Consider the following 20,074-nt stretch of genomic DNA (forward strand, 5'->3'; position numbering starts at 1 on the left):
AAAGTGCTGGAGCTGAAAAAAAGCTGTTGAAATGTTTGGTAAACAAGTGCTGGTAAGCACTTTTTCTATTAAAATGACTGAAATATCCTTAAAGCTGTTAACACCATAAAGAACCTTATTACTATAGTATTTTATTTCAAACTTATTAATATAAATACCAAATAATTAATATTTGAACTGATCACCTAAGATAATTTTTATAAATATAATTGTTGAACTCTTATTTTTCACTTCTTTCAACCATGTAAAGTTTTTATTTATTTCTTGAAATTCCAAGCTTACTGGGAAAACATATGAAATGGCTATCACATTTTCTTATTCTATTCCTTATTTGAACTATGTAAAAATTGCTAATATTTAGGAAATCAAAATAAAATAAACTTGTACCTTTTAAAGTTATTTGAAAATTGTACGTATAGTTAATAAGAAATTACAATGATGTCGTATTCACCTTTCAAAGCAAAGCTAAACTTCAAATGAAGTTCACGTTCTAACAAATTTTAAAAGTTTGAGTTGGATATAATTATTTCAAAAGTTTGTGAAGGACATTTTTGAAATAATAAATATTATTAGGGACAAGAGGGTAAAATACTTGGTCAAAGATAGTTGGCTTTTAAGCTGGAAAAAAAAGTTGGGATCAACCAACTTGTGGCTTTTGGCTTTTTTTAAGCCAGTTTTAACTTTTTTAAGCTGTTTTTTTTTTTTTGCCAAACACTCCCCGACATCTAAAAATGGCTTAAAACAGGCTCTTAATATTCTTAAATTTTTTGAAGGTACTCTCTTACATTGCAATCATCAAAGAAAATAGTTTCGCCAAAATAATGGAGTATATATTTACTTGTTCATCCCTTTACTTCACGTTAAACCCGCTAGCCCAAGAGAGACAGGTTTTTGTCCAATCCCTATAGTCATCACTGGTTACCCAAATTTCTCTTTTTAATCAACTTTTCACATTCATTTCTGCATTTTTATAGGAAGATACTTGTTATCAATTCGTTGCAGACATAATTAGCCAAAAACTCAAGAACAATCAGGCTTATAAAATTGAGGGAAACGCCAAGATTCTACAACCAGACCGAGAAGACGAAGCAAATGGACAAAGCGAAAGCTTATCTTGAACCAAAACAGGGAGAATCGGACCGGGTTTCATCTCTTGCATTTCATCCTCACCGGGTCGGCACGGACTGTAGCTTCTATGAGTATTATGCGCTCAGAGGCATCCGAGTTGACCGAGTTGAACCGGGTCAAGTTCTTTGCACCTTCAAAGTTCCTCCTCGCCTCACTGTATGACTTTCCCCAATTTACCCTTTTTTTCCCTCAGTCTGTGGTGCTTCTCATTTTCAAAGTTAAAATTTTAATTAGTATAATAAATCAGAATTCTTGAATGTTGTGCTTGTATTGGTAAAAATAAATATTACACGTGGATTTATATGAGTGGCTGATATGACAAGACATGTGCATTAGTAAGAAAGCGACAGCTGGAAAGATGCATTAAAGAGTCACGAGTCGTAATAGATACGAGCAAATTACCCCGAGAGGAGAAGATAAGGTCACTCAAGTTTAAATGATTACATGAAGAGGTACCGGCGGAATGAATCAAAACATTAAAAAGGAAAGATTCATGAATCATCAGTTAAGGAGCATGAATGATCTCGAACATTACAAAATCTTCATAAACAGTTACGGTTACCAATTATAACGTCTCATTAATATCATTAATGCTCATAATGATTCGGTTATAAAAGGGAAAAGATGTTGTACTTATAGACTCCTATAAAAAGGAAAGAGATATCATTTGTACATACACGTTCTGATTACTATTGGAATACAATTACTTTCTTTTACTTACTATTGGCTATTTTTGCTACCACATATTTTAATTTCCTTTCTTATCATCAAGTAAACTTAGAATTCCTGGATTATCAGAAGCCCGAGTACTTCTTAAAATAAGCTTTGATCGAATTACACAATTTTTGGGTGTGTGTTTTGCTTCTTTCTGGCCTTGAGGCTGATTCCTCTTTGCTGTATCAGCTGCGGAAAAGTCAGAGGCTTTGAACTCCCTCAAGGCGACGTCAACCGCGTTAGAATTGCTTGCGGAGACTAAGGGCTCAAGCATAGGCACGAGCTTTGGAGGAGATGGATGCTTCGGCCANCGATCAACAAAATCAGCAAAACCAGTTGAACCAGTAGAATCAACAAGGGGATGGAACTCCAGTCCCTTCACCACGAAACTCTCCTCAACAGTCCCGAGAAGGGTCACTTGACAGATGAACATCACATACGAATGACCAACAAGGGGATGATCAAGCTATCGATGGAGCATCGAAGCAACTAATTGTAGAACAGGTCAACTATGCTCTTCAAGCTTTTGTTAGTGGGTTGCCAACTGTACCATTAACTCCACCTCCGAATAACACCGCAACCATAGATAATCCACACTCTGGACTTGCCAATTCAGGCAGTGGAGGTACTCCCAGCGAATCTCGTGATGAAAGGTCAGGTATTCTAATTAATTCTGATTTACAAAGTTTAGTACTAACTTTGCAGAAACAGCTCAAGGAGTAGAACGATCGCATAGAGCAAATACTTGGTGTTCCACCCTTAATCAAAGAGGTGGATATTGATAAATATTCTCAACAACCCTGGAAGTGCCGCTCCTTTAGAAAGTTTAAGATGTCCGATATCCCGATGTATGATGGGACAACCGATCCACGAGATCATGTAACTGCATTTACAACTGGCGTGAAAGGCAACGACTTGACCAAGCAAGAAATTGAGTCAGTGCTGGTCAAAAAATTTGGTGAAACACTCACAAAAAGGAGCTCTAACATGGTATTTTCTTTTACCTGAAAATTCTATCGATTCTTTTGCTGAGCTTGCAGATTCATTTATAAAAGCACACTAGGGAGCTCAAAAGGTCAAAAAGAGGATGGAAGACATCTTCAAAATAAGACAAGGAGATATGGAGCTACTCAGGAAATTCGTGAATAGATTCCAGCGTGAAAGTATGATGTTACCACGTGTACCTGATAATTGGGTGGCTATGGCATTTGCAAGTAACCTAAACGAAAAAAGCTCAGAAGCAACGAAGATACTGAAAGAAAGTTTACGAGAATTCCCTGCGACAACCTGGAATGATGTTTACAATAGATATAGCACGAAGCTGCGGATAGAAGAAGATATTATCATTCAGTCACGGGGAGATGAAAGAGTAAGTTCGAGGCGACTGGAAACTGAAAAAAGGTCCGGTAAGAACAGTTACGAGCCTTACATGGGACCAGCAGGAAGGGATTCACGATCTAAACAGGAGAATCCGAGGTACGGTTCCAGATCAAGGGACAGAGACGCGGGTTCGTCATCCAAATTTGGGAAGGAGCAAGACACACAGGACATCGACAGAAGTACAAAAGCAAGGATTGGTGGATACAGTTTTAATGTTAGTACATTAGAGTTGGTAGCTGTTCTGAGAAGCATGGGAGATAAGGTGCGGTGGCCAAAAGAAATGAGATCGAACCCCAACAGAAAAAACCCAGATTTCTGGTGCAAGTTTCATAATGATCACGGTCACAAAACAACAGATTGCAGAATACTACAAGGTGAAGTAGAACACTTATTAAAACAAGGTTACTTAAACGATTTGTTTAGTGAGAAGGGAAAGCAAGTGTATATGAAGAATAGACAAGAGCCACCAAAACCTCTGTCACCAAAAAGAACGGTTAATGTCATAAGCGGATGGGAAGAGGTTAACGGTGTGACATATACAACTGCAAAAAAGGTGTCAAAAATCACAGTCACCCACGGAAAACGAGTTCGCCTAGTTTTGGAAGAAGACAATATAACATTTGATGATGCAAATGTAGATGGTGTGTTGATCGCACACAATGATGCACTGGTAATATCTTTACTTGTACAAGATACTAATGTGAAACGAGTTTTGATTGATCCAGGTAGCTCTATAAATATCACTCTTTTAATAGTGGTAAACGAAATGCAAGCTGATGACAAATTGGCACCCAAAGCACGTACCTTATCTGGATTTGACAATTCAAGCGTTGTTACAAAAGGGAGATAATGCTCACCACATTCGCAAAAGAAGTAGTCAAGGATACGAAATTTCAAGTGATACATATGGACATGGCATACAATATGATTCTCGGCAGACCTTGGATTCACGAGATAGATGTTGTACCGTCTACTTTGCATCAGGTTATTAAGTTCCCTTCGCAATGGGGAATTAGACAGATTCGTGATGATCAACAGGCTTCTAGAAGTATCAATTCAGTGGCAGATTCAAGCATACAAAATGACGTTACAAATGAAAAACAACAATTACAGAATTCAGTTGAGGTTTTAACAACTCAAACCTCAACTGGAGATGGACGAACGGATGTAGACTCAAGGCCTGATACTATTCAAGAGCTAGAAGAGAATGAAGACATCAAAACAACAATTGAGGAACTCGAAGCTGTGGTGCTGTTCATACATTGGCCGGACAGAAAAGTTTACATCGGAACCAACCTGAGCCCAGAGATGAAAGGTAAGTTAATTGAATTCTTAAAAGCTAACGCAGATTGCTTTGCTTGGTCGCATTTAGATATGACAGGTATACCCCTGGAGGTAATGACCCATAAGCTGAATGAAGATCCAACACACCCACCTGGCAAACAGAAGAAAAAGAAGCAAGGATCCTTCAAAAATCAGGTGATTCAGGATGAGGTAAAAAAATTTTTAAAATCGGGTCTATCCGAGAGGTAAAATATCCTAATTGGCTAGCTAATACTGTAGTGGTACCCAAAAAGAATGGTAAGTGGTGAGTTTGTGTAGACTATACTGACTTGAATAAAGCTTGCCCTAAAGATTCCTTTTCTCTACCACACATAGATCAACTAATTGATGCTACTGCAGAACACGAATTGTTGAGTTTTTTAGATGCCTACTCAGGATATAATCAAATAAAAATGGATCCTTCAGACGAGTAAAAAACTTCCTTTATTACAGACAGGGGGACTTATTGTTATAAAGTTATGCTTTTCGGCCTAAAGAACACTGTAGCCATGTAGTAGAGATTAGTAACGAAGTTTCAAGAGCATCTGGGAAAAACCATGGAGGTTTATATCGATGATATGCTAGTCAAGTCACAACAGGCGGGGGATCATATCCACATCTGTCAGATACATTTCAGATTCTCCGCAAATTCAATATAAGTTAAACCCAGAGAAGTGTGCATTTGGCGTATCTTCAGGTAAGCTTTTAGGTTTCCTTGTTTCTAACCGAGGAATTGAAGTAAATCCAGCATAGATTAAAGCCATCGAAGAGGTACCGGATATACTCACAAGCAAAAAAGAGGTGCAGAGGCTGACATGTAGGATAGCAGCATTGGGAATGTTTATTTCTAAATCTTCAGAGAAAAGTTTTAAGTTCTTTTCAGTATTGAAAAAGCAAAGTCAATTTGAGTGGACTGAGGAATGCCAACAAGCACTCAAAAATCTAAAAGCATACTTGTCAAACTCACCGTTGCTGGCTAAACCAAAGGACGGAGAATAGCTACTTATCTATCTTGCTGTTTCAGAAGTGGCGGTAAGCAGTATTAGTTCGGGAAGACAAAGGTAAACAATCTCCAATTTATTATGTTAGCAAGTCCTTATTGGATGCTGAAACTCGATATCCTCATTTAGAAAAACTTGCTTTAGCATTAATAATGGCATCTAGAAAGTTTAGGCCTTATTTTCAATGTCACCCTATCTCTGTGGTGACCGCTTACCCCTTATGAAATATATTGCATAAGCAAGAATTATCAGGTAGATTAGCCAAGTGGGCCATAGAACTAAGTGAATATGATATTACATATCAACCTAGAACTGCGATAAAATCACAGGTTTTAGCAGATTTCGTGGCAGACTTCAGCCCAGGGATGGCAACAGAAGCAGAAAAGGAACTGCAGGTATTTAACGGGTCTAATTCAGGTACTTGGACCCTATTTACTGATGGCTCCTCGAATGTTAAAGTAGCGGGTTTAGGCATCATTCTAATCCCACCTTCGGGAGAAACTATAAGGCAAGCCATAAAGCACCATCCCATTACTAACAGTGAAGCAGACTATGAAGCTGTGATTGCAGGTCTAGAATTGGCGCGAGAGCTCGGAATAGAGCTGGTTATAAGAAAAAGCGACTCGCAGCTTGTAGTTAATCAAATGTAGGGGACTTATATAGCTAGAGAGGCGAGGATGCAACAATATTTGGAAAAGGCACGAGATTTGATCAGGTAATTCCAGTCTTGGAAAATCGTGCAAATACCCAAGGAAGAAAATGTCGAGGCATACGCTTTGGCTAATCTTGCGTCTGCTGCAGAAGTGACAAATGAAGAAAATGCTTCCGCAATACATTTTCATTCAGCATTGGATCAAGATAAAAACGAGGTAAATTTCAATAATTTAACCTGGGATTGGAGAAACGAGATCGTTAATTTTTTGCAGTACGGAATTCTACCCGAGGATAAGAAAAAGGAGGCACTTCGACGAAAAGCTGCCCGTTAGTGTTTGGATCGAGGCAACTTATACCGAAAGATGTCCGGTGGACCTTTAGCAAGGTGTCTCGGACCTTCTCAGACAGAGTGTGATGAGAGAAGTACATGAAGGACACTGTGGAAATCACGTAGGAGGAAGATACTTGGTAAAAATCCTGATTAGAGCAGGGTATTATTGGCCTAAAATGGAAGAAGGGGCAGAAAGCTTTGTGGCTAAATGTGACAAATCCCAAAGGTATAGTAACAATATGCATCGCCCAACGGAGTTATTACATCCGGTTATTGCACCATGGCCTTTTATGAAGTAGGGGGTGGATATCGTGGGTCCACTGCCACAAGCTAAAGGAAAGGTACGATTTTTATTAGTACTAACTGATTATTTTACCAAGTGGGTAGAAACAGGTGCCTTCAAACAGGTACGAGAAAAAGAAGTCAGGGACTTCATTTGGCGAAACATCATATGTCGGTTTGGGGTTCCAAAAGAAATCTTGTGTGATAACGGTCTGCAGTTCATAGGTGCGAAAATCACAGAATTCTTTCAGAGTTGGCAAATTAAAAGGATAACTTCAACACCTTATCATCCTGTGGCCAATGGACAATCTGAATCAATAAACAAGGTTATTATTAATAATCTAAAGAAAAGATTAGAGGAGTCAAAAGGAAGATGACCAGAAGTGTTACCAGGAGTCTTATGAGCTCAACAAAAACAGGTACGGGAGAGACTCCTTCTCACTTGTGTATGGTGCTGAAGCCTTAATTCCAGTTGAAATAGGTGAACCAAGTACGAGATACACTCAAGCAACCGAAGAGTCAAATGTGAAAGAGATGCGAATAAATCTCGATTTGCTTGAAGAAAAGAGGGAAGCAGCCTTGATAAGGATGGCAGCGCAGAAGCAAATTATAGAGCGATATTACAATCGGAAAGCTCATCTTAGGTACTTCAAGATTGGGGACTTCGTACTCAAAAAAGTTTTTCAATCAACGAAAGCAGCCAACGCAGGAAGGTTGATCCCAAACTGGGAAGAACCTTACAAGATTCGAGGTATTGCAGGAAAGGGTGCATATGAGTTAGAAACAATGGATGGCAAAGTACTCCCATTAAATTGGAATGCTGTTCATTTGAAAAAGTATTACTTCTGAAAAGGAAAGCCTCCGGTCAGGTATCGTTTATGCAAGGTTTAAATTTATTCTTTTTAATTGTACTAACCATTTTAGATGATAGGCACAAAGCTAGCCCACACCAAATGATGATCTTAGACCTAAAAGACACGCGAGATGCAAAATCATCCTTGGTCTGGGTTACAACCTTTCTGATGAAAATAAAAAGGGTTAAGCAGTCATCATCTAAACTTGTACCTCCGAGTCCCGTATGTTTTTCCTTTTCAGGAAATGGACCACATGGAAGGAATAATCAAGTGCTCGAGATTTCATACTTCAAAGCTCTAACACTTGGGGGACTATATATATGGAAGGCGAAGAAGACTAGAAAAGTCAGAATTCGAGTCAAGCCTGAAGCAATCTACCCAACAAATCGAAAGTTAAGAGCGAGCAAATCAAGAGCCGAAATTCAAGCCTGATTCAAAAACCTATGATGAAGTATACACTCGCAGATGTAAATTACAAAATCTTACGAGTAACTAGGTTAAAGGCCATATTTATTCGTGGGTTGCAAGATATACCCTTGAATCTTGTAAAATATGTTATAAAGAAAACAATTATGAAAGAGTTGTAGATGTTATTCGAATACATGTAAAGTATACAGTTTGAAAGTTCAAGAATACAAAACTTCTTCAAGTTATTCTAAGAAATATGTATATTCCTACTTTTTCTTTCGTATGTTTACACCAATATGAAGTTGAGACGTCTTCTTTATTAAGTGTCGTATATAAAAGGGTCCTCTTTCATAATTCGTGCTTATTCAAAAAGAGTGACGAAGCATCGAAGCATTTTTTAATGCAAAGTTAAATAACAAAGGGTAAAACAAAAACCCAAACATTAAAATAGGCGGAAAATAAAGCCAAAAACTTATAAATATAAGGCAAACATTTGTCTTCAAAACTCGAAATAAGGCAAGGTAAAAAGATAAGAGAGTAGAACAGAAACTCAAAATGAAGGTACTATAAGAGTTAGACAAAAACTCAGTAATATTATAAACTTGGTTAAAACTAAGTATAAAACTTAGTTCTAACCTAATTACTTGATACTAAAACCCCAAAAAACGTATTAGGGGTAAAACTTTTCAAACCTTACTAAACCCCCAAATAGGACCAGGGGTAAACTTCCAAACATTCCACAGATAAAAAAAAACGAAACAACACTTCAAACTTTTCAAACTTTTATTGTGGGGCAGAATCTGAACTAGAAGGATGAAGAATGGCATCATCAATAGCAGGAGGAACAACTTGAGCGGAAGGAGATTGAACAGCAGCTTCACTAGGAGTAACTTCATCACCTTCGGGAATGTCAACCGCAGGTGAAGAAAAGCTCCGACTCTGTTGAGTTTTCACAATAGTCTCTTTAATCTTTGCAATCTCAGCAGCTAAGTCAAAGCCTTCCCGGCTTGCCTCCATTAAAGTGTCGAGGTGTTTGTTCAAGAAAGCCCAATTAACTTCAGTAGCAGCCTTATCTTTAAGGGCTTCATAATCTCTTTCCCACTGCTGAATCTCACCTTTTAGCTCTTCCTTCTCATTCAAGGCAGCATCGTAAGAAGCCTGTAAGGGGGCAAGTGAACTCTCTAAAAATTGAACTATGTTAGCAGAAACTGGAGATCTTCTTGAGCTTGGGTGAGCGTTTAAACAAGCTCCCCGGCATAAACTTCTTTCTGGTTCAGTAGTTCCTTCAGACTCCTAATTTCTTCAGTGGCTTTAGAAAGTTGCTCAGCAAATGAAGACTCAAGAAGGTTCTTATCTTTGCCCCCCTGATTAGATGAGGCTTTCTCAACTGCCAACTCAGCTGCCATTACTTTCACCTGTTGCTCCAAGGTACACTTTTCTTCCTCGAAGACTTCTTTCTCAAGTTGAAGACTAGTGAACTGCTCTTTCCAATTGTCTGCCTCAATGTGATAATTGTTCATTAGCTGCTCTGTGTGGACGATCCTCTTCATCATCTCCGTGCCAATGAAGTTGATCTACACAATGAAAAAGAAAATGTGATATCAATGAAAAGGAAATCACGTGCGAATAAAAAGCTAAGGCTTATACCTTTAAAGATGAATGTATGATATCATTCATCCACGTTAAAGAATTGTGGCTCTCCAATTTTGACTTCTCAACTGGGCCAATCAATGGTTTCAGCCATACATCAGCTTGGCCGGATATCTTCAGAAGATTGCCATCCTCAGGAACCTCGATGGTAACTTTTTTTATTACCCTACTAGAGGAACGAACTTCAGCATTAGAAGTTGTAATAGTAGGGACAGTCGAGGGAGTCAAAATAGCCACGGGCGGAGCAGTAGCAGTAGCAGCAGGTGCGGGGAACTGAGGGTCAGCTGAAACAGACGCGGGAAAAGAAGCAAGAGGCGTTTTCTCAGAAACAAAGCCGAAGTCTTCACCAAACCCACGAGAAAAGAGCTATTCAGTAGAGCCACGTGGTGCAGCAGGCATCTCATCATCAGAACTTACTAAGGTAGCACCTTCGGGCTCGTGCATGGGAGCAGAACTAGGAGGAGGAGTAGCTTCATCATCTAAAATGATACGCCTCCTAGCTCGAGACTTACGAACCAACGAGCTCTCCTCCCGATCCTCTTCACTCTCGGAACTGTGTGCTCTATCAGCTTTTCTTTTTAATGAAGAACTCAAGATTATCTCTTGAGCCATCGAATAGAGAAAGTCTCGAAGCAGTAATCGATGCAGCACTCACACCCTGAATGGGAAACCCTAGTAAAAAAAAGGTTAATAAGTGCCAAAGTAAGTATAAAAGCAAGGAAGAAAGTGGAAGAGAAGGATTCCATGAGTCTTCACTTTCCCTCCAAACCTGTTAGAAAGGTATTTCCAGGACGTTTCTTCCATAGGAGCAACTGTCAACAATTTTTCTATCCAACTAAAAGAATAAAACAGCTATGAGATTGAAGGTTCTTCACAAAAAAAGAAGAGGAATGGAAAATATGAAAAGAAACTTACGTGCAAAGTTCCACTTTTCTGGAAAGGCATGTTCTCTTCTCCCACTAACCCACTTGTGGGAGCAGCAATGAATCGAGCATACCAACCACGATCCTTGTCATCTTCAGGGCTCACTAAAACCTTTTTACTCCTGGCCACGAGAGTAAACACCCCAGAACGAAATAACTTGGGGGAGTAAAGATGAATCAGATGATAAAAGTTGAAGGGTAAAGGAGCCAAGTTTGACAAGTATCTAAGGCATGCCATGGCCCTCCACACAATAGGACCAATCTGTCCTAAACAAACGTTGAAGAAACGACAAAACTCTATGATGGCTGGTCAATAGGTGGTCTGAAACCCAACGTACAGGGATATGTATACACAAAAGAATAACCAGCTTTGAACGAAGTGATCCTTTGATTTGCATTAGGAACTAAAATTGGGAAATCATGTTTCCAGTGACAATCTCTGGGCACAAGGGAAATCAAACCCTCAGTAATCTGGGAAGGGTAAACATCAGCACGATCACGAGAAGTCATGGAAGTGACTTGTTTTCTAATCGATTCTCTATCAGTAAAGAAGGAAAGTTCAGCGGGAATAATCTCATCAACAGTGGGTGGGTTCACGAAATGGTTCACTAGAATCCCTACTTCTAACAGCAGATCTATGTGAAGAAGAAGCCCTAGTTCTAGAAGACGACGGGGTAGTGGTACTGGGTTGAGAAGAAGAATCACGGATAGAAACAGATCCTAAACTACGTAACCTGCCACCTCTTCTACTTCTAGTAGGAGCAGACGAAGGGGGAAGTTCATCCACTGTAACAACTTTACGGGGATCAGGATTTGAAGAAGACATAGTTGTATGAGCAAGTAAAACGTGATGAAGAACAAGAAAGAACAAAGAACACAATAGAAAGTTTTTCGTAAAAGCAAAGGCAAAGGAGGTATTTATATGGAGAAGCAACCGTCATGTAAAGGGGGTCATGAAGGAAAAGTCATGATGAAACAGTCACTTCATGACTGATGCAGCCGCAAAAAAGCCCTAGAAATCGCTGAAGAATCGCAGACCCAATTAATGAAGGCCACGTGGCACATGCATTAAATGAAAGTGACATACGGCGCGTTGGTTCTGGAGAAGACGTAATGGTACATGGGAAACAGCGGCAAAAATTCGCGACATAAATACATACCACTTCCCAATTATTCAGTTGCAGAATATTCGGCAAGTGGGGGGACTATCTGTAATGGTAAAAATAAATATTACACGTGGATTTATATGAGTGGTTGATATGACAAGACACGTGGATCAGTAAGAAAGCGACAACTGGAAAGATGCATTAAAAGAGGCACGAGTCGTAATAGATACGAGCAAATCAACCACGAGAGGAGAAGATAAGGTCACTCAAGTTTAAATGATTACATGAAGAGGTACCGCCGGAATGAATCAAGACATTAAAAAGGAAAGATTCATGAATCATCAGTTAATGAGCATGAATGATCTCGAACGTTACAGAATCTTCATAAACAGTTACGGTTACCAATTATAACGTCTCATTAATATCATTAATGCTCATAATGATTCGGTCATAAAAGGGAAAAGACGTTGTACTTATAGACTCCTATAAAAGGGAAAGAGATATCCGTTCTGATTACTATTAGAATAGAATTACTTTCTTTTACTTACTATTGGCTATTTTTGGTACCACATATTTTAATTTCCTTTCTTATCATTAAGTAAATTTAGAATTTCTTCGTTATCAGAAGCCCGAGTACTTCTTAAAATAAGCTTTGACCGAATTACAGAATTTTTGGTTAAACGGTGCTAATTATATAGAAATGTATATTATGGAAAGAAATGGTTGAAGAAAGTATTCAAGCTATAGTTGGTTTGAAGATTGAAGGAATTCTTGAAAAGTTAGTTGATAGGGAAGCACTACATAAAAGTTTAGAATTTGAATAGTTTAAGGAATTCGACTTCTTGACTTTGTGATAATTGTTTAGATATAATGGTGACAAACATTGTAGCACATACGAAAATGGTAAGAGTATCATATAGATTGAGCACAAGCTGATTCAGACACGTATCATATAAATTGTGACGGAGTACGCGTTTCATTATCTGTTTGTGATGCAACTGTATGTATGCAGATGAAGGGTTTTGAAAGTAAATTGACTTTTTCCTTCTTTTTTAACTGCATTGTTGCTTGGAAATTGAAATTTTTTTTTAATGTAAATTTGTAGGATAGAGAAGGGAAACTAGCATCAGGCGCCATCGCGAATCTAGTTGACGAAGTCGGGGGTGCTGTAGTCTTTGTGGAGGGTCTCCCAATGAATGTATCTGTGGACATGTCAATTTCATTTCTTTCAAGTGCGAAGGCCGATGTAAGCCCCCCTCATTCTTCCTATCGTTCAAGGATTCATCATGCGCAAGTCATGCGAATACAGTGCTGAATAACAAAAATCCGTCAGCTATATACTTATTATGGTTGCTAATAAACTAGCTGATTAGGGTCCTCTCTTTCAACTTCAGGAAACTAGCGCAAATATAAGATAATAATACTTCATTTAAACAACCTACGACTCTTCGAACGTTCACAATTCATTCCCTAACCTTCATTCCTGAAGGTTGAAACTACTAATAGTTCTTGAGTTGGGTCTTTTTGCTTGTTTTATTTGTATTCGGTATTCAAAACCTAAAGTGCTTTGACATGTTTAATGTTCTCTAAAGGAAAAAACACTTCATACCTGGAGTTTCTCATTCTCAACATTTAAACTTGAGCGCTTTAATTAAGGATGGGAAGAATCTGATCCATCACACAATCAACTATTTAGCAATCAGGTACGGTATAGATTCCAAGGGAACGGTCACATCTTCTAATCCGCATCCTAATTTGGTGCTATAAAACTTAGATACGTTAAGCTTTGTTTGGGTAGTTAAGTAAGAACAAGTATGAATTTGGATAAATAGAGGGAATGGAGGCATTGTGAGTTAGTAGAAGTGATGGTAACAATTTGACTGCACTATAAGCACATGAAAGAGTGGATGTGAGATGCGTGGTGGTATCGGTATATTGGTATGAGGAATGTTCTGGGATGGTTTCTGCAAGGGAATATAGGGGATAGAACCACCCCCTTTCCACTACACTTAGGTTTAAGCAATTGGCAACGGCTCATGACGTAGGCTCTAAGTTATTCAAGTTGTTGCTTCTAGATAATGCCTGAATGGAGTAATAGATCATTTTTATGTGACCCTTCCGTAACTAATGCTTTTCGGCATTGCCCGTATATGGATTTTATTTGCTTATATGCCTAGTTTTGCTGCATATGGGAAAGAGTAGGAATATTCTCTCTATATTAACTTTATGTTTTGTATTTCAAGCATCAAAACAGGTTCATTTTTACTGTTGGATTGCAGAAGAGCACAGTGCAGCAAGCCCCCTCCACCTCCCCTTTTTCTTTTTAAAACTGTTTTCCTGTATTAGTAAATACTGCACTCAACTTTGGGGAGTGGAGTTTATATTTAAAGAAACAGGGTAATCTTAAATCATACTTAGTTACTTGCCTCTCCAGTATGAGTCTCCAATCAGTTTGGTAGGTAGTGAGGCACTTCACTTATTGCTGCTTATCCACCCAATTTGATTTGATTTTTGTCAGTCCTTTGTGATAAGCTAACACCATGAATTAAGCTACTAGACTTCCGATATGTTGTTTATCCTGCCTTTGATCACTACCATCTTTCATTTGGAAATTCATTTCTGCTTTTCGTCTTTCTTAATGTGCATTGAACCTCTACTAATGGATTTCAGACTTTGTTATGTGTTTCTTTGGGGTGGGATTTATGCAGGATGAATTGGAGATCGTTGGTCGAGTCTTAGGTCAGAAAGGAGGTTATTCTGGAACAAATGTACTTGTGAAAAATAAAGCTACTGGGGAGCTCATTGCTGAGGGGCGGCATTCACTATTTGGTAAACATGCTAGTAAAATGTGATGAAGTATTTTTCTTGACCAAGATGCCTCTTTGAAGATGCGGTTCAGTTTCTACTATCTGGTCCATATGTTTTCTTCTTAGATAAGTAAGTGGTAGTACATAGTTTTTTTTGTTGCTGCGATAACATGTATTGAGCAGCATTATGCCTGTGAGGAATAAGTGCGATGTAAATATTTGCTTGTTAGTGGAGATGGATACAAGATTTTCATTTGGTGCCGAGTAGCCATTGAATTTGTACTCGCACAGAGTTCCTAAATTGTTGGTGCATTAAAAGAGAAAAAGTTTGTGATTGAGGCATAATACACAGAGTTGGTAAATTGTTGGTGCACTGGCATCCGCTGCCATGAGATACACCATTGCTGCTTGGTTTGCATGTTTTTAGCTTTACCTTGGCCAAATTGGTCCAGGTTCTTATACGACAACTTGTTCATAGCTATATGCAAAACCTACCCAACAGATACAAGTAACAGGAAAACCATTATCCTTTAACCTGTCACAAAACTGATGAATGTTTACTACCACCAGCAGATAAATTTCAGTTAATTGAAATGGATGACTCGAGAAAAATATGGCATACCATAGAATGAAGGTCAATTCGCCATATGTTATCATATCAGATGAAGCCAATCTTATGTACTTACTTCAGCAGAGTACTGATAACATAATAAATACAAACCATATAGTTATTCTACCAGTTATGCAAACTGAACGAGAAATGCTTACTGAGATGACTCGGTCTTTGCACCCATCAAATAGTATGTTTTTGGGAAATTTTCACATAAGAACAACCGGGTTCTCTACTTTTCAATTTTATAGCCATATTTCACTTTACAACCAACTAACCCAAAAATAATAAGCTATTACTCAACATTCAACTCCAATAGGTTCTCGAAATTACTATTTAGTTTTTAAAAAAAGATTGCTCAAGCTTTTAAGTTAATTTTCGAATCAGTAACTGTAACTCAAATATTAGTTCAACAAACCAAATCCATTTGGGTGGTGAAAATTAGATTTTTAACAAGCTTAATATGTGGGTTTAAATTCCGAATTTGATTTTGTGAGAATTTTGGAGTGGGTGTTATTTAGACTTGTTTGAAAGAGTATAAGGAGGTTGTATTATAAAATTTGAAGTCATTTAATGGAGATTTGGACTGTTTTGAACAAGAATTGTAACTGAAAATCGTGAAAGAAGTTCGTCTACAGACGCTTGTATAAAGATGTATAAAAGTGTATAAGATGTGTTTTACACTCATATACACTATTATACATAATTATACAAAAAACTGACTTCGTCTTCTTCCTTGCGTCTTTTCTGAAATTTAACTCAAATCACTTCGAATTTAAATTTTGAACTCTTTTTGACGTTTTCAATCAATTAGAACAACACCCAATCCAAACAACTAACAAACCCAAAAATCCTATTTTCGAAAGCAAAGCTTTGAATGGCCTTCAATGGTAGACTTCTACTCTTCAATTTTCGTACATTGCAAACAGGGGGAGAAGTAGAAAATACACGGCCCCTTGAAGCATATGTAGAAGATGTGAGAAGAAGAGAGAGTGAAAGCAATGGTTGTGAGAACGCATATTTAACTCCATAACTTTTAGAAACAATGGTTGTAAGAACATTTTTGAATTTGCTAGTGCTTTCAAAATATATACAATATGGGTTAGGTCAGGTAAAACTTAAAAACATGGGCCATTTTTTGTTATGGTGTAGAGTCATGTGTATTTTCTTGTAATTCTTTCTATTTTTTTTCTAACCTTAAAAGTTACAAATTAAAATGAGAAAGACATTCCTTGTCCTTATTAAGTGGTAAATATGTTTGTATAAACATTCGTATTTGACATTCATGTTTTGTTATGAACAAGCGACATTCATGATGTTGTTGGAAGGGTCAACTCATTACTCATCTAATATTTGTTTTAAAATGTAAAGAAAGAAAATGTGACCGTTGACCAAGATCTGTGTTTGCATAGATTTCTCTTCTTCATCAACATTTCATAGTATCATTTCTACGTAAAGTTCCTTTCTCATCATCAATTGATTGCACAAAATCTATTACACTTTTAGAGTATAAGGGGAAACGCCAAAAAGAGAGAAGCAAGTGGATAAAGCGAAAGCTTTTCTTGAACTAACCCAAGTAAAATCATAAGCCATCTCAAGTTTATTATTGGGAAGTTAGAAGAAAAACTTTATTTTCATGTTGCATATGATTTTGGTATAATATTTTACAATATCGATATAATTTATATAAGATACCAGCTATTTTGTAAGATCATAAGCCATCTCAAGTTTATTTATTGGGAAGTTAGAAGGAAAACTTTATTTTCATGTTGCATATGATTTTAATATATATTATACAATATCGATATAATTCATATAATAATAGTAAATCAAATCTTTTTTTTATAAATTATAAAAGTTCAAGCAATCAATTACAGTCCTGCTAAACGAATGTTAAATTATTACGTTGAGATGCCACCAATATTCTTAGGTCTATCTCAAGTTTAGATTGATTTATATTATTTATAGCGGTTGAAATAATGTTTATTTTATAAATTTGAATTAAAGCAATTTTAAGTAATAAAATAAAAGTATTAAAATAATTTTAATTTAAGGAGTATAAAATATTTATTTATATAATATTAAAAGAAGAATGATATGCAAGGACATAAGTGAAAATCTAATAAATAATCGTATAATAAGGTACTAAGCAAACACAAAGAATATGGAACAAACAAAAAAAGGTATACGAATAAAAAAGGAAAACTTACACAAATGTCCCAAATATATCTAAACTTACCAGCTCTAGCCATTAGTCATAGACTTATCAAAACTAGCCAACAAAAATTGAAAAACCAAATAATAGGATTCTTTCTCTCAAAGAATCACATGCAAAAATCACTTTCCATATTTTTAAGCGTGATTAGCAACATTAGATACAAGACGGAAAGGAAATTTCATGGACGGGGTAGCAAATATGGTGATGAATTACAAAATCTATAAAAATTAATTTTCCAAAAATCTAAACAAAAAAAGAAAATTTTTTCCAATGGATGAGTAATGTTGAAATTACATTGAAAATAATATAGATAAAGTCAATATACAAAATTAGTAGGAAGGATTGGAGGTGATTTTGACTGGTTTTGTATCAAAATTCGTAATTAAATCGAGTTCAAAACAGTCTTCTGCGACACATGTATCACACATGTATCTCACACACAGGCATACATGGATATACATGTGATACACAATTGATACAAATATGATACATATGTGATACACAAATGATACACAGTGTGAAACACATATCATTTTTTCATGTTAAGCATTTACTTCGAATTTTCAATTCAAACCACCTCAAAATTTCGCCAAATCATCCCAAAACTGAGATTCAACCTCCTTAAGTTGTGCCCAATCTATTATAATAACACCCACTCAAAACAAAGCAAAAAATTGATATTTTTTTGCTACAAATAGCTAATTGGCTAATTTGGCTAATATTTGTAATATTTTATCAATTGGCCAATTTTTGTAATGAGCTACTTATAAATGGACATAGCTGGTAATTTTCCAATAAAAAAATCATATATATATATATATATATATATATATATATTATTGGGCTAAAACGGCCCAATGACACTCTTAACATGGTGTGATATTGTCCGCTTTGGGCCAAGCCCGCACGATTTTTCCCAAAAGGCCTCACACCATTAAGATATCCCTACACCTTATATGTAGACTCCCAATCTTTTCAGCTACCAATGTGGGACTTTGTTCGCACACCCAACAATCTCCCCCTCGAACTAAGTTCCACGTGACCCACTACCACGACCCACGGGTCAATTTTCGAGATTCATTGTGTGCCATCCACATTGTTAGAATATTATGGCAACCGAAGCCCGCAACTAGCTTCTTCTTGTGTGTGCACCGACCTGCACCATCACTCCGCCATCTCCATACTCGTTCCGCTGAACCTAGGCTCTGTTACCAGTTGTTGGGCTAAAACGGCCCAATGACACTCTTAACATGGTGTGATATTGTCCGCTTTGGGCCAAACCCGCACGGTTTTTCCCAAAAGGCCTCACACCATTAAGATATCCCTACACCTTATATGTAGACAAGTTTGCTCCAGAAAAGTTTGCTTTCTGGAGTAAAACAAGCAAAGCTGCAAATGTGCATATATTGTTTAGCAAAGCAAACCTTGAACGACGATAAATCATACAACAAATAGAAATCTACCAAAAGAGACACAAACATTTAACGTGGTTCGGTCAACTGACTACGTCCACAACGGAGATGAGCAATCCACTATAATAAAAAGAGAGTACAAAATATCGAGAGAACAACCTCACGAAGAGGCAAACACAAGTGACAAACTAATACTTGTCCCGTAAAGTTCTCCTCCTAAACAAGACTCCCAAGCCCCCTATGGCTACATGGTGGATGCTACTGAATGAGAAGGAAGAATCCTCAATTTATAGAAGTCCAAATATTTTCCTACAAGAAAAAGGACTAGCCAAGTATTGGAGATTTATAATTTCCTTTTACAAAAAGGAAAACCAGTTAAGGTAATTATATTGCCCTTTTCCTTCAAGAGATAGAAAAACCAAATATGGTAAGAAAATTATGGCAAACACCTAACAATTCTCCCCTTTGGCCTGAGTTTTCTGACAAAATAAACTTGATCCACCTTCTTCACATAGCCTTTAACAGGTCGCATCTCCAAATCTCCGCCAAGAAGTTTGTCTCAACGTGCGTCGCACACCGGTCAAATTTCTCAGACAAAAATCACGATTATCGTCAAATATGTTGCGGCTAGAACTGAACCCGCCAAGATGAACCTGTCTTGAACCTCACTCTGATATCACTTGTTCATATTCGCCTCCATTCCGTAACAACCCGGATAATTAACCAAGGCTCTGACACCACTTACACTTGTTAGGACCGAAAAAGCAGGTGTCATGCGGAAGCTAGCAAAGCAAACCTTGAACGACGATAAATCATACAACAAATAGAAATCTACCAAAAGAGACATAAACATTTAACGTGGTTCGGTCAACTGACCTACGTCCACAACGGAGATGAGCAATCCACTATAATAAAAAGAGAGTACAAAATATCGAGAGAACAATCTCACGAAGAGGCAAACACAAGTGACAAACTAATACTTGTCCCGTAAAGTTCTCCCCCTAAACAAGACTCCCAAGCCCCCTATGGCTACATTGTGGATGCTACTGAATGAGAAGGAAGAATCCTCAATTTATAGAAGTCCAAACATTTTCTTACAAGAAAAAGGACTAGCCAAATATTGGAGATTTATAATTTCCTTTTACAAAAAGGAAAACCAGTTAAGGTAATTATATTGCCCTTTTCCTTCAAGAGATAGGAAAACCAAATATGGTAAGAAAATTATGGCAAACACCTAACATATATATGATATCAATAATTGAGTTTGTTATGA

General features: G+C 37.3%; 1 protein-coding gene across 4 annotated transcripts; it reads left to right on the plus strand.

Annotated features, from left to right (window-relative positions):
* Positions 797-14,906, plus strand: LOC109227402 (acyl-coenzyme A thioesterase 13-like). 4 transcript variants are annotated; one of them, XM_019392546.1, is made up of 4 exons: positions 797-887; positions 975-1,284; positions 12,860-13,000; positions 14,463-14,906. In XM_019392546.1, exons 2-4 carry the CDS (start codon positions 1,093-1,095, stop codon positions 14,604-14,606), a joined length of 477 nt encoding a protein of 158 aa, XP_019248091.1. In that variant the 5' UTR covers positions 797-887; positions 975-1,092; the 3' UTR covers positions 14,607-14,906. The 4 variants fall into 4 exon arrangements, with proteins under 4 accessions (XP_019248091.1, XP_019248093.1, XP_019248090.1 ...); XM_019392547.1 differs by lacking the exon at positions 797-887 and adding an exon at positions 2,170-2,832 and having other exon boundaries at positions 1,197-1,284; XM_019392548.1 differs by having other exon boundaries at positions 811-1,284; positions 14,425-14,513.

This window comes from Nicotiana attenuata, chromosome 6, assembly GCF_001879085.1.
Source record: "Nicotiana attenuata strain UT chromosome 6, NIATTr2, whole genome shotgun sequence".
In the NCBI taxonomy this organism is placed as follows: domain Eukaryota; kingdom Viridiplantae; phylum Streptophyta; class Magnoliopsida; order Solanales; family Solanaceae; genus Nicotiana; species Nicotiana attenuata.